The following is a 15,550-nucleotide window of genomic DNA, read 5'->3' on the forward strand; positions in this document are numbered from 1 at the left end:
TAATTTTATTTTAGATATTTGGTTATGGAGTAGAGTAGCTAGTTACCACTTACTTGTAGGAGAAATGGCTTAATTGGTTAAGGGATAATTGCTTTTTATCCAGAAAGAAATAGCCCAGATCTGCTCTCTTTTTTTATTCTATTTCTGTGATGAAACATACAAATGGTCTCAGTGGCTATGAGTTTTATAGCCAGGGATTAGGGAAAGCACTTCCACAGAAGGAGCCCTTCCAAAGACTTGACTGTGAGTGAATGAAAGAAAAACACAGTTTCTATAGGCCATCTGTGAGCACATGGAAATCTGTTACAAAAACCCGTTCTTGCATTTTATCATAACAGGAACATTCCCTATACTACCAAGATCTGTCCTTGTGTGTGGATTTTGGGATGCCCTGAATCAGGTAACTAGTGACTTGAAGAGGAACTGATAGATTTGGAAAGGCTAGTGATAAGGTCACCACTAAAAGGACTCCCTAGGAAGCAAGTTGGAAAACAGATAATGAGAATGACAGATGGGTTTGTGCCTGACCTGTAGCAGTTAAGGTTATCAGATACATTAAGCCATTTCATGTCTGGTTCATGTGCGTGTTCTATTATCAGTCAGTCAGTCTAGGAACCTATTTAAGCCCCAGGTCTGGAAACAACAATGATAATACAAACTGTCGTTAATTCCTGACTTCTCTATAGAATATCAGCACATGCACATTTAGGAGGTGAGTGAACAAGAGTAAACAGCAATCTGTCAATGTCTATCAAAGAAAGGAGTGCTTTCCAGAGATTTATCTTCCAAGAGAAACATGGTACAAAAAGCACTCAGATAGTCTTCATTAACAATTTTATTTCTTACAATTAATTTCATTTTTGAATCTTCAAAGTTGATTTGTCTTCTTAAAAAATTAATACTTTTTTTCTCATCATACAATTTTCCCCCCAAAAGGGAAATAACCCAGGGAGGGGAGTCGTCTAGGGGCAGTTGAAATCCGTAGTTTACGTTCCCAACAATAATCATCCAGGCTCACCATTTTGTGACTGTAACTGAAGAACATGCAACAAGATGGTGGCATCTTAAGCTCACCTGAATAATGTCACAAATTTCAAACCTGGGCTAAGTGACTCATCTCAGTGCCATAGAAGTAGCTATGGAAGTTTAGTCAATGGCTACAATTTGATTTCTATGCTAGTGAACACAGCCATCAAATTATGCCTCTCAGAAAAGACAGAAATAAGCAAATATAAAGCAGTAATTTGGCCCAGGCATGAATGAGATTAATAATAAAACCAGAAATACTTCATTTGGGCCACAGTAACATATTTGTTTTGACACATTTTCCTTGAAGTCCCTAGTGCCTGAAGGAGCATATTAATGGAATTCTAGATTTAAAAACATGCAGTTTTTAGTATTTGAACAAAAAAAATCTACTTTAAGAATTTTGCAGGAATTTCTTCCACTCATATATCACATAATCAAGGTAAAATATTTTTGGAGGCACAGAAGAGCACAAGAAGAACAAGTGAATCCGAAGGCCTTATGTATGACCAAGATGGCAGAACACAATACATTTCATACACAGGAGTGGTGAATGTTGTTAAAGTGCTACTTATACAGGATAATCTAACATTAACACACAACTCAACTGCACTGCTAAATAAGGTTGTCTTTATTTCTTTTTTTTTTCTTGCCCAGCCCTACCTAAAACATAAAATAAATCTACAGGACTGAAATTAACAACCCATTAAAATCAGCAATAAGTTATGAAAATCATAAAGTAATTCTTTTAGTAATTAGGGGTAGTTAAATTACTTAAGGTATACAGAGTTCAAACAATGTCAGGGTTGACGTTGCCAAGAAGGCTTTAAGGGGAGATGGAGGGAGGGGCAGAGAAGAAGTTGAGGGAGAGAAGAGGGTGATAGGGTAACTTTTGTAGTCTGCAAGACAAGGGAAACATGAGACATCAACGTGCAGGCTAAAATTTCTCCTTGAAGAAAATAACATTGCTGATAGTATTTGATACGAGCAATAGCACCTGCACAATGGATTATGAGGACGGGGAGGGAGAGAGACTGCCCGCAGGGAAATGGAGGCCAAGTTTTACATGAGACAAGTGCTGAACTTAACTATGTTAACTATGATAGTGTAGGTATCCAATGGTTAAAAGCTGGTCAAGGGGAATGATTCTAAAAAGAAACTAAAAACATTAGCTTTGACCTTTTTTCTACCTAGCCCTGACCTCATTCATTTTGTGCACTATAAAGAGTGAGGTGTGAGGTGTTTGATCATTATCAAATGTTGCATCAAAATAGATGATTTTTTTTTCCCATGTGTTTTTCCACTATAAAAGACATCTATGTTTCTTATGGACAAGCTTTAAAAAGATGTCAGTTTGGTTTTTCAACACATACAAACATTTATCAAAATTGGAAATAAAAACGCTGCCGTGGCTCAGACCTGGGCCCGCTTATGCTGTGGGCACAACTCTTCAGGCCCATGCAGACATGGAGGCATATGGAGCTCGAGCCTTCCTATCCCCAATCCAGACCCAAATGGGCTCCCTTCGGTCACCTGGGGTGGGCTAATGAGCTGGCCCCTTCAGTGCCCTAGTGCTAACAATGCGGGAAGAGGAGAACTTGCTTTAGCATGGAGTCCAACAGAAAGCTGAGCTGCGTGATGATCCCTTTCAACAGGCTTCACGGGAGTCTCTCCTTTTGCAGGGCATGAAATGAGCTTTAAAAAAAGAATTGATCATCCACAGGCTTCATGATAAGCTGTCCCGGGCTGAGCTACAATAGCTCTCAGTCACACAAAATTAATGCCTGATTGTTTTACTGTTTCGTTACTAAGGGTTGGTTTGATTTTTTTTGTAGGATCATAAAGCTCAAGAAGGGCCCATAGCCCAGTCTTTAAATGTGTCCATTCAATGCAGTGTGAGCAAACTGGAAAAGAAAGAGAGGGTTGAATCTCCAATGTCCTCTTTCAAATCAACCAAATCAAAGCAAGGACATTTCACATGAATCTCTGCTGCCATTAGAAATTATGATTTTTGCAATAGGAATAACAACTAATATGTTGGTTCTCCTAGGGGAGGTCTACTTATATATAGGCCTGTTGGACCCTTTTGTTCAAGTATAATTTTTGAAAGAGGAGACTGCATGATGAACCCAATTTAAGAAACTGGGTTGGCTTGGCCCAATGAATAATTTGCCCTGCACTGTTTTGTCATGCTGGATTCTAGGAGGTAAATGAGAGTTTGACACTGGCACTGGAATAACCTTCATCGCTCCCAATACTCTGCAGGCTGCTGTGATCGTCAATGTCACTGATGCTGGTGGTGCTGATATTGTCCACTTCTCCATGGGAGAACTCTGTGCTTTCAACATCAACTTCAATCTCCTCTGGCAAAGGGGAAAAGGAAAGAAGACTATTAGTATTTGCTGGTGTGTTGCGCATGTACCTTTAAGAAGGAATGGGGCTGAGAGGAAAAGCAATTGCTTTTTGGGGCACTAAACAATTGTTACATAATAAGCTTATTATCAGTGATGTCTCTGGAAATCGGGAGGGAGTGAGGGTGAAGTAACATGGGGATATTTTTGCAAAGGGGAATGTCCGGGACATTGTGGTGGTCTCAATTGAGGAAGCAAGTTTACTAAATCCTTTGACGCCAGCACGTCTGGACCTCTCACCAAAAGCACTCAGTCTATTCGGGAATTAGTGTTTAATATTAAAAAATCCCAAACCCAACTGGTTAAACGACATCTGTTTTAAATCAAACTAGAAACTAATTCTCAGTGTTGTTTATTAATCAGAGTTGCCTTGAGGAAAAAAAAGTATAAACTTAAGTAAACATAGGCTAATGGGAAAATATATTCAACCAGACTACTGGTGGCAGCAGTCCCAAGGGGGTATCATTAACTACCAAGATTTAATATAATGATGTTTGCATGTAGGCAAGAACCTATATTCATTTGAATTCAACAAGGCATGGCCTAAATCTATTATATAATCAATATGGATTACGTAATCATAGAATAAACTTTGGGGGATGGATGTCCAAAATATGATATGGTGGAAAAAAAAGGCTTGGATTCAAATTATGGCTCTGTTGCTTACTAATGTAATGATAGGTAATTCAATGTACCTCTGTGAGCTAGTGGTTGTGTTAAATGTTAAATGTTAATTCATGCTCTCATAATCTGAAAGATGCTTTGAGAATCAAATAAAATAAAGCATTTCAGTACCATGCAACTTTGAGCTATTATTACTAAAATGTAATTGTATCAGCTATTACTTGAAATTTAGAGAATAAGATTTCAAGATTATTGTGTTATATTAGAGTCTTCATTTTAATTGTATTTCTTGTAGTATGGATGGGAATTTCTACCCAAATAAGTACTCATGACAAGAAAGTCCATGAACATACATATCTACAGTCATTCCAAAGGCTAAATTGGTGAATACACGTGCACTTATATAAATAAGTATACATAGAAAATGATGTATTTGACAGTAAGAGCTACTTTAGATTTTCCAAAAGGCTAGGCAATGCCAAAGTACATTTCAGATTTTACATTTCTCCAACAAATAAGCCCAAGCCCTGAAATTATGAATTTGGCCCCCATTCTACACATTATAATAGTCATAGTCACTGAATGAAAAATGGAATTCTGACTGCTGAGCCCAAGGGGTTAGGATGAAATGAGTTTCACAAGGATTTGTTGCTTTAAAAGTTTTGGAAGTTTGCTTCTAAAATGCAGCCAGCTGTCTAAACAAGCTACAAAACATAACCCTTTGCCACATTCATAGTAGTTTTTATGCTGCTTAGCATTCTCTGATCCAGTCCAATATAGCAAGCATCATTTGTTATTGGACTAGGTACTGGGGAGGCAAAGACAGAACTTTCCCTTAAGAAGCTAACAACCCATACATTGTAAGAATTCTAAGAACAGAATGCACACTGAGCTTATGCTTTGTAATAAAGGATTGAATATAAGGGGACTATCTAGTAGGTTATGTCAAATAGACCCAAGTTAGAAATTAACTCATCCCTTTGTTGGAAAAACAAATAAAAACTCAAACAGCAGCTAATTGGGACCTACCTCATAGGGCTATTGTGAGGCTCAAATGAAATAATATTTGTAAGGTGCTTAATATATGCTTTATTCCCTTCCTCTATCAAGTCAATAAAAATTCCTCTTAGGAGGAAAGAAGATTGCTGAATAAGAACACATGCAGTAAGCACTCAACAAAATATCTGATGATAAAGATAAGGATGAAGTCGATGGTTTGACTCTTGACTATGATTCCTTCCCCTCACCCCCTTAAGGAATTATAGAATAACACAGAGCTTGGAATTGAAAGGGGCATCAAGAACTCATCTGCTTAACCCTTTACCCCCCTTCAGTCAGGCAGAGTCTTGTTTTTATAGCTAAAATTACTCTAGTATAGGACTTTTTCACTCATTCTAATGACTTTTCCAGAAGGTGGTATTCTTTCCTCTTTGCTGCCATTAAAACTAAAAGACTTTCTTAGATCAGTGATTTGAGACTCTCAAAACCTGTCCCCCCACCCCCAGAATCTCTAGAACCTTAAGGGTGAGCAACTTTTTTTTCAACAAAGAATGGAAGAGGGGCAACTCAGTGGATAGACAGTCAGGCCTAGGGATAGAAGGGCCTGGGTTAAAATCTAATCTCAGATGCTTCCTAGCTGTGTGACCCTGGTCAAGTCATTTAACCTCATTTGCCTAGCCCTTAACCTTCCTTTGCCTTGGAACCAGTATTGATTCTAAGATGGAAGGTCAGGGTTAAAAACAAAACAAAACAAAACAAAACAAAACAAAACAAAAAACAAAACAAAACAAACAACCCAAAGCAAAGAATGGAAGAAGTCTGTGAAAGGTGGAGATACAGCTGACTGGTAGATCAGGAGAATGTAGTCAACTGTTTGTTTTTCTTCTACCCCTCAACCCCCCTCCCCCACTCCACCCCCCCCTCCATGAAGGTGTTCTTGGATAGCTACAATAAGAGGAAGTACAGTACTTTTTCTTGGTTGTTTTTAAGGAAGTCACTAAGGTTTACCTCTTTGCTTGGGTAATGGCTCTAGACTCTCCTAGAGTTTACTTGGGATTAAAGAAGCCAGTGGCTTCTTTGGGGGTGATGCCAGTTACCTACCTCGCTCTGAATCAGAGCGATCTGAAGAAATGGTAGAGCCAATGCTGTCCATTCGTATTCGTTCCATCTCCTGAGGGCCTTGCAGCTGTTCCAGTCTTCGCTTTAAAAACCTCTGTTCTCGTTCCAGGTTTTCAAGCTGGTGCTGGCTCTTTCTCTCAGCCTCTTCAAGTTTCTAAAATGATAGAACGTTGTTTATTTGTGTTGGTGCACAGAACATCAACAAAAATGGTACTTTCTCATCGCCTACATAGCATCTAAAAGGAATTCTTCTATGGAAGAAAAAGAAAAACTGGCCTGTTTTTTTCTCTTTTTTTTTTCACCATAAAACGATGTAAGCCTTTATCTTTCACTAATTTAGAGTGTGTGATGAATGTACTGTTTGTACAAAGTGGGGAAGTCAGTAAGTAATCTCTTTGAACAAGAGGCTTCTCTTGCTGAACATGGATGGAAAAATACTGAAGGGGAGCATCAAGTCTGAGCATTCTCCACTAGAGGGCCTTGTTTCTCTCCTTCCTGGCCAGCAGTAACATAATTGGTATTTTCTCACCGCCTCACTCCAAATGGCCACATTGTTTTAACAACTTACAACAGGGGGCTGTGCTATGTCTCTTTTGCTTAGTCGGTAGTCTTGTTGTTGTTTTAAAGGCTCTCTTCTTAAGGCCAGTAAGTGGGCTGAGCCAGCTGCTGACACACTCATTTAGGCAAATGATGCTAACCAATGGCTGATTAACTCCTGTCTGGGTGGCTGATATCACAAGGAAGAGTTGAAGAACCAGGTGGACTTGGAGGAAGCCGCCTCTGGCCACCACTCTTACCTTGATGTGTGCTTTGGCTTTGTTGAGCAGCCCAAGCGTCGTGTGCCTGGTGCAATCTGGTCCAAGCGGGATCAGCACTTTCAAGCGTTCCAAACACAGGCGCAGATGAGCTCGTCTGAGAGAGACCGAGAAAAGTCAGCTAAAGAGATGGGCCTCAAAGAAAAACCAGCACTGATGCGACCTCATGCGGAGGTCATCACTGAAACAGATGCTTTGCCAAAAAAGACATGGTCTGGGCTTTTTTCTTTCCAAACTCACTTTGCCCTTACTTTTTCTAGGACCAAAGTACTAAGTAGCAAGTATAGGCGTGCCATGCTTTGGGCCTTGCCTTTCCCAATCATTATATATTACAAACTCCAGCTTCTCTAAGCTGTTATTCCTACTGGTAAGCTCTGGCATCGATGGATTTGTCCTCAGATCCAGTATGGAAAGTGTACTGAACCAATTCTTTGTTGTCTGGGCTACTCAAAGCCTAAGGCTAGTAAATGTATGTATATGAGGGCATTCAGCTGGCCAAAGTATCTTGTGGAGGTGTAAAACTTCCCCTTTACAAAGAGTTTCACAGGATTATAGACTTGGAGCTAGAAGGAGCTTTAGAGAAGTCATCAAATCTAAATATAAGGAAACTGAGTTACAGAGAAGTTAAGTGATTTGTCCAGGGTGTCTCAGCTAATGTCTGGGGCAGGATTTGAACCTAGGTTTTTCTGACTGCAAAGCCAGCATCACAGCTAAACCTTACTGCCTCTTTTGTTCCCTAGTCTCCACTATCCATCAGAAACCAACATGTGGCAAACTGTCTCTAAAATTTCAGCTTTCATCCAGTGAAACAAAACTAATTATAATGGTTTACTAAAAACCTGGATCTAGCAGGGAGGGATAGGAAAAGATAAAAAATAAGGCCTTGGAATCTTCTTTAGATTCAATGTCCTGAGACCACCTTAAGCTTCAATCCCACTTTTCTTTCTCTTCCCTTTCTACTTGCAAAAAAGAAAAAGACTGACAAAAATTTTTAAAAAGTCACCAAGTTTCACAAACACATTCTATTGGAAATTCTGAGGTGGGTTCTCCAGTGAACCTGATAGATAAGCTGCTTTTTCCTGGGACTAACAAACTATAGTCACGCCAGTCTCCAAAGATATACTCCCATTCAACAAGAGCAATTGTCCAATGTGAAGTAATCTATCAGTTAGCATTACATATAAAGAGAGTGTCAAAGAATATATTTTCCACATCATATATCCTCATGTGCTCCTGTAAGTGAATTTGTAACGCCTACCATGAATAGAGCAGAACATCATCTATTTTCCCCTCACAGAGGGTAGAAATGGTTTTACCAAATCACTTAAACCTCTCCCTTTGCCATCTAAATATGCAGAAACATGATAACACATGTATAACCCAGATCAGATTGCTTACCAGCTCTGGGAAGGGGGAGAGAGACAATTTGGATTATGTAACTTCAGAAAAGTTATGTGAAAAATTGTTATTACATGTATTTGGTAAAATATCTTTATGAAAAATAAAAAAACCATGCAGAAATAGAGTTAAGTGAAATTATTGTTAGCAAGTTGAAGAAGCATAATATGTAAACAATTCTATTACAGAATGATTAAGTCTAGTGAGGTCACTGATTTAATGGCTGATAAATTGTCAATATTTTTGCAGCACCTATTAGTTCAACTATCTTTAAGCATCTGTCATTATTTCCATTACAAATTCTGCTGAATTCAATAACTCAAGTCTAATAATTGGCTCCAGGTAGAAATCTGACAAACTCAGTTTTAATAAAGGAATGCTTTTTATTTGAACAAGGCTGAAAAAAAAAACCCTCAGCTCATCAGCAAATGTCCCTAAATGATTGGCTTAAACTTATAAATAATCTTTTACCTGCTGTTCCCCACCCTCCAACTTCATGAATCCTTCCACTCAATACCTAATTAGAAATCTCTCAGGTAAGGCAGCTCATGTGGTCATAGAAGATCTCTATTCTTACTGGAAAAAAAAAACAACCACAATGGAAAATTCTTTAAAGTCATCATTAGGATGATAACATTTGACAAACAATGGGCGGCTCATGACCTGATTGGAGGGAGAAGGAAAGAGGCCCACATCTCTCTTGCTAATAATTAGTGCAGTTATGGAAGCTCCTAAAGAGACTACCAAGAATGAATCATTATCTTTACAAAAAGCCAAAACACTGGGGCACCAGTTAAATTAATGACTAATAATAACTTAAGAAAAACTTGTTTCAGAGGAGACTGAGGTTGTTCCAATTAATCTACCTGCATTATCTGTAGGTAGTCTTTTTTACTTCTGGTTTCAATAAAGAATTGAAAATAATTTCTTAGTCTGGTTGTAGTTTCAGATAAAGAAAGAAAAAAGTTCAACTGAGGATTCTATTTGGTTTGACCACCACAACACTAAAATAACACCAATGCTAAATTTGCTATTATAAAAACCAAGATGTATCAGTGATTTGTTATTACTAATTTGTTAATTTAAGAAGTATGTAATGAAGTCTTACTGTATATACATAGTCCTGTGCAGAAACTGACTGTGATATAAAGCAAATGCAAGACAATTTTTGTTCTTAAAGAGCTTATAATCCAGTTGGGAATTCAAAATTATAATTTATACATATATATATATACATATATATGCATATATATACATATAATATCTGGTGTATAGAAAATACTTTAAAATGTGTATTGATTAATCATAGTTCTGTCACACGCAAGTGTCTATCCACCTACTAGTACAGCTAATAAGTCAAGACAATAAGCATTTCAGGCAATGTGCCAAGTTCTAGAGATTCAAATGTAAAAAATAATCCTGGCTTTCAACATGTACATAAACTGATAGAGAAGATAACATACAAATAACTATGTACAAAAAAGAAACAGATAAATATAATTAATCAACAGAGGGAAGGTCCTAGAATTAGGGAAACCAAGAGAAGAGTGTTAAGGAGGCCAGTGAAAATGTAGAGATGGGAAATGGAGTATCTGATGGGAAGAACAACAAGGAGGCCAGTACAGAGTACTTGGGGATGAATAAGGTGTAAGAAAACTGGAAAGGTAGGAGGGGGCTAGTCTAAGAAGGACTTTTGAGAACCAAACAGGTTTGTATTTGGCTCTGGAAGGAATAAGAGGGGAGTGTATGTGTGTGTGTGTGTGTGTGTGTGTGTGTGTGTGTGTGTGTGTGTGTGTGTGTGTGTGTGTGTGTGTGTGTGTGTGTAGTGTTTGAGATATTGTTAGAACTACATTTTAGGAAGACCAATTTGATAATTGAGTGGAGGATGGACAGAGGGAGAGAGAGAGATTTGAGTCTCAAAGAGCTCTCACAGAGCCCAACCAGGAGTTTATTGCAATAGCTGAAATGTGAGGTGATAAGGGCCTGCAGATTAAATATGGGGAAACAAGAGCGAGAAATTTAGGAACACACTTAGTTTGTAAGTCAAGGGGACTGGGAAGATATGATGCATTTAACAGTAACAGGAAAGTTAGGCACAAGGAAGGCTTTGGGAGAAGGAAGATGATGATGAGTTCAGTTTTAGACATTTTGAGTTTAAAATGTACAAGAAGTTCAATGAGCAGTTGAAAAAGAGAGACCAGAGGTGAGGAAAAAGGTAGATGATCTAGATAGAGGGGATAATTGAAGCCATGAGAGTTAATGAGATCACCAAGTGAAAGAGTATAGAGGGGAAAAAAGGGCCCAGGACAGAGTCTTAGGGGATATCTATAGTTAGGAAGTGTGGCCTGGCAAGAGACTAAGAGTGTTTATCCCTTTCTGAAGTGTCATGAAAACCAAGGAAGAAGAGACAATAAAAGATGATCAACAGTTTTAAGAACCTCAGAGAGGTCAAGAAGAATGAAGACTGCAGAAAGGGCCACTGGCTTTGGTGATTATTAAGATCATTGGTAACTTCAGAGAGAGCAGTTTCAGTTGGATGATAAAGTTGGTACCAGATTGCAGAGTTGAAGAAGTGAATGACAGGAAAGAAAGTAGAGTCACTGATTACAGATGGCCTTTCAAGGAGTTTAGTCACAAAAAGGATGAAGAGAAATTGGATAATAGTTAGAACTGATAAATGTAAGAAGTAAGAGTTTTTGGGATGGAATGGGACCACCTAAAAATCATCAATAATACACAAAAGGAGAAGTATACTGTGAGCTGAGGCAAGTTGGGCAAGACTTCCTAGAAAAAGCTTTAACTGGGTCTTGATGCAATGGAGTTTTAGATATATAAACTGAGAGAAAAGGCATTCCAGGTGATCCAGAACGAAGGGTAGGTTTTTTAGACCCTAGATTAAGATAGAATTAACTTGAAATTAAAGTCTCTTAGAATCCAATGTTAATGATTGGAAACAGTAAACAGTTAAGTTTGGGTCTTCAAAGTGGTGTAAAGGGTTGCCAAAGCAGTTATCTGTTATCTACTGGTTTCTTCTATAGGGAATGTAATGGCTATTCTCTGCACAAGAGACATTGTGCCGTAAGAGTATACAAAGGCTGTAAAAGTGCACACTGTCAAAAGGCAGTGGGGTCACTATATCTTTTAAATACTTTAAAATGAGATTAAGTCTTTAAACTGGAAGAAATCTTAGAGATAATCTTGTCAGTATCACAGAAACTAAGTTTTGGAAGGGACTTCCCTCAGAGACTATCTAATCCAACATATACCTGAACAATAATTCTCTCTACATTTTCACTGAGTGGTCATCAAGTCTCTGCTTATAGACCTAGTCTTCATCCTTAAATCCTTCATTTTACAGATGAATAAACATAGACCCTATTTAACTGATTTGCCCATTGTCAAAGATATCTAACCCAGGTCTTTTGGCTCTAAATCCAGGATTCCTTACACTATACCATGCTGAGGATGATGTTTTCTCTATCCTTGTCTGGAGGGGTATAATACTCTTTGTGCCAATGTAATTTTTGCTCTCTTCTGTGTTCCTAATTAGGTCAGGCATTTGGAAAGCTGAACAACCGTAAGGCTTAGTAGCAGATGCAAGAAAGCAGCCAATTGGGGAAAGCCACATTTTCCAAAGTCACCATCTGAATCCTGCCTGTAGGTCTCCAAAATGATTATTTATATGCATGCCACACTTTGGTAAATAGGCTCTTCCAAGGTAATGGAGATCATGTGCCTATATGCTGGGAAGAACCAAATCAGAAAACTATTTCAATTTAGAAAATCTCTCCCATGTAGATCTCTAAAACTGGAATGACTGAATGATGTTCCCTTGAGGTGGTGCTGCTCTCCACTCTTTCCTATAATCTCATTGATTGTAACTGTCAAGAAAGGCATATTTTTCAATGCCATTTGGCTAGTTTTTCCTTACCTTCATGCTCAAATGATAGATTTCTCAGGAAAGCTATCTGCATAAGAGAGCAGGAGGGCTGTGGGTTGGGGTCTATCATTGGGGAAAATATATACTGTATATAAAACAAGGAAGTGGAACAGCCAAGATGGGCAGAAGGAATTTAGGGGATGGAGATTCATGAGTCTTGCCATTTTCTTTTAAAGTGGAGGCATGCCTCTTTTTAGGCATAATGATGCTACTCTGAATATTTTGATCATCTTTGAGCTAAAACAGTAGGAAAAATGTTCAGGATCAGAAACAGAGGTTTCATTTACAAAGAGATGGAGGTTTTATGAGGCATTTTTTTGGTTCTTTGGTATTCCCTTAACTTTTACTTATTCCCTCTCCCTCTCCCTTCCTCTCTCTTTCCCTTTCCCCTTTCCTCTCCCCCACCCTCTTCACTGTGTATTCTCTCCTACCCCACCCCCATTCCCACCCCTATTTCAGTAAAAACTTGAAAGCTGAAATCCTCCTAATTTAGCTTCTGGGACAATAAACCAAAGTCAAGAATGGAAGAAACAGCAGGGGGTACCCTGTGGGAAAACTGGAGTCTCCAAACTAAGAGGGAGAGGGTTGGAGAAAGAAGAAATACCCTAGTGCTTTTATTTTCAAAGACACTCTGGGGTCTGTTCTAAAATGAGACTAAAGATGGGTTTGTGTTTGCTTTCACCCAGGGGAAGAAATGATTCCCAGCCACTTACCCTACTACAGAGGAGAGTCCTGTCAAATTTACCCACACCTTCAAAAGGGGTAAATCCCCTTGTGGGACAAGGAACAATTATGGTCTGTTTGGCTTCTGCTTTGGCAGATTGGGATCACTTTTCCCCTGAAGAAACCAAAGCTAGCTTTTGATTTCAAACCCTGAAACTGCTCGCCAAACTGAAATGATTAACGTGGAGTTGGGAGGGTGAGGGAATCAGAGAGGGAAAAGGGTTATACTATAAAAATCACAATCTCTTAAGATACTGGCATCAACAACCCAAAAGAGGAGCTCCCTTTGAGGAAATCTCCATAAACATCATATGATGTTTTTCGAGTTCTTCGTCTTTCCGAACTCTAATCCCCCTGCCCAACAACAATAAGAAACCCAACCCCAGGCCAGCCCTAAAAATCTCTCATTGGTTGGTGCCCTTGGAAGCACACTCTTTTATTGGAAGCTTCTTCTTTCATTCCTCCACTACAGGATACCAAGAATTTGCCAAGTAACTAAACCAGAAATTGAAAACAAGTCAAGTGTTGGGGACAGAGCCTGTATTTTCCTTGCTGCAGAGTGTTACGTAATGGGCTGCAAGTCCTTGAGCTATGCTCTTTAAAGCTGCTGTGACTTGGAGTCAATTTTCTCTTAACTGTAAGCACACACACTTGAAAATGACATCAGTGGGCGGCCCTTATCCTATATGTTCAACATCAAAATTCTACTGCAGTTTCACTTATCCTAGAAACATTCTATTTTCTCAAAATTACATGAACACATGTTTTCTCTCCTCATTTTCTTTTGGGAAAATGGCATATTATATAAATGAAATGCTAAAGAAGCCAAAATGGATGTGAACCACTAATATTCCTGTCCATTACACAAATGAGCAGCATGATGCTGCCCTACTGACTAGCTGACTTTGTTTCTGAATAGCAAAAGAAAAAACTGCAAGATAGCAGCTTTCAATATATTTTTTACATATGGATGAAATATGATCTAATGCACAGAAGATAACAACAAAGTACACATTTCTTATTAACTTGTTGGCAATGGAGTCTGGCATTTATTGAAGTGTAATCAATTTGACTGGGTTGTCAAGGACTTGGTGGCAATAGAAATAAAAGCTTCTCTTCACATCTCAGAAAGAAGCTATTATTTTTCTCCTAACTTTTCTTATTTTTTTATTCCTAATTTTCCCCCTAACTTTTCATTTTAATCTGATTTGATAAAATAACCAAACAGGATCATCTACTGAATCTGGGATAAAGCTGCAAAGTATATATATACATATTTTACATAAATAAAGTACAATATATGTGTATATATGTGTGTATGTGTGTATATTACACACATATGTATATGTGATTCTCTTGTGACCAGATGTGTTGCACTTTCAGTGCTAAATGGTTTAAGCTGACCAAGCAGAATAATAAGAAATGAAAACTGTGGGAATGGTTCGTATGAATGCACTGGTCATTTCTGAAAGGCTTTCAGAAAGTCTACATACCAAATTTTCAGTGTTTGGAAATAAACAGGTTTCCATGCAAGATAATTAGAATCTCTTAAGAATTTTTAGTTTCTCTTAACCACTTTTCTTAAACTCATAGTCAGGGGGTCTCAATAAAGACTAGTATACATTAGCTGAATGGTTAACTCATTTAAAATCAATCCATTAAATAAATGTAATTGATGCTTTAGACAGGAAAACATGCTCTTTTTTGTGTGTGTACTTGAATATGTATTTTTGTATAACTGAATATAAAACATGTATTGATAATTTACACATGTGTATATACATATGACATACATATATTAAAACAGATAAAATAGAAATATCATTCTAGTCAGCTTAGATATTATTCTACATATTCATATATATATAAATATATGATGTGTGTATATGTGGATGTGTATATGTACAAAACAACATCTAAGACGGCTGGAATGATACCTTTCAATTTTATATATAGGGTCTCATATAGTTTTAGTTCTCAGTAACTTTTTGGTTATGATGTCAATAATAATGATATATTCTTTCTCTGAATTTTCAGAATTCATGACAGGCTAAGTATCCATTTGGTCTTTATTTCCTAGAGATAAGGATTAATAGATTAAAAGGACAATGAGAATCAGTTTGTCAACATTAAACATTTATTGAGCCCCTGCTATGCCACTGCATTAGCTGCTACAGGGGATTCAAAGATATATAGAATATACTCAGTCTCCCTGGTCTTCAAGAAATTATATTCTAACAATTGCTAATGAAAAATAATCAATGAATGACAGAGCAATAGAAGATATGAAGCCACAATCATCCAACAGGGTAAGGTAAATGAAATTCTTCTGCCATGAAATTTGCATTTACTATGCATGGTCTTCTATTTCCATACCAGGTATGGTTCCTTCCAGGAGAATGGTCTCCATCACCCTTTCCCTACGTCCAAGACAGGGTCACAAACAGCCACTTGATACACAAACTTCACAAAGTATATGATCAGGTTGCAGGCCA

The 15,550-nt window shown here is 37.9% G+C and overlaps 1 protein-coding gene across 7 annotated transcripts in view; it reads right to left on the reverse strand.

The window, feature by feature from the left end:
- Positions 1-817: 817 nt before the first annotated feature.
- The window catches only part of MXI1 (MAX interactor 1, dimerization protein), a 112,138-nt gene continuing 97,405 nt past the window's right edge, over positions 818-15,550 (reverse strand). For all 7 annotated transcript variants that reach the window (XM_056804007.1, XM_001368583.5, XM_016427643.1 and 4 more), the window contains 3 exons: positions 6,977-7,091; positions 6,162-6,333; positions 818-3,389 (listed from right to left, as the gene is read on the reverse strand). In XM_056804007.1, the coding sequence (XP_056659985.1) occupies positions 3,226-3,389; positions 6,162-6,333; positions 6,977-7,091 (451 nt within the window). In that variant the 3' untranslated portion in view covers positions 818-3,225. The remainder of the gene's footprint in view (positions 3,390-6,161; positions 6,334-6,976; positions 7,092-15,550) is intronic.

Source organism: Monodelphis domestica, chromosome 1, assembly GCF_027887165.1.
Source record: "Monodelphis domestica isolate mMonDom1 chromosome 1, mMonDom1.pri, whole genome shotgun sequence".
In the NCBI taxonomy this organism is placed as follows: Eukaryota; Metazoa; Chordata; class Mammalia; order Didelphimorphia; family Didelphidae; genus Monodelphis; species Monodelphis domestica.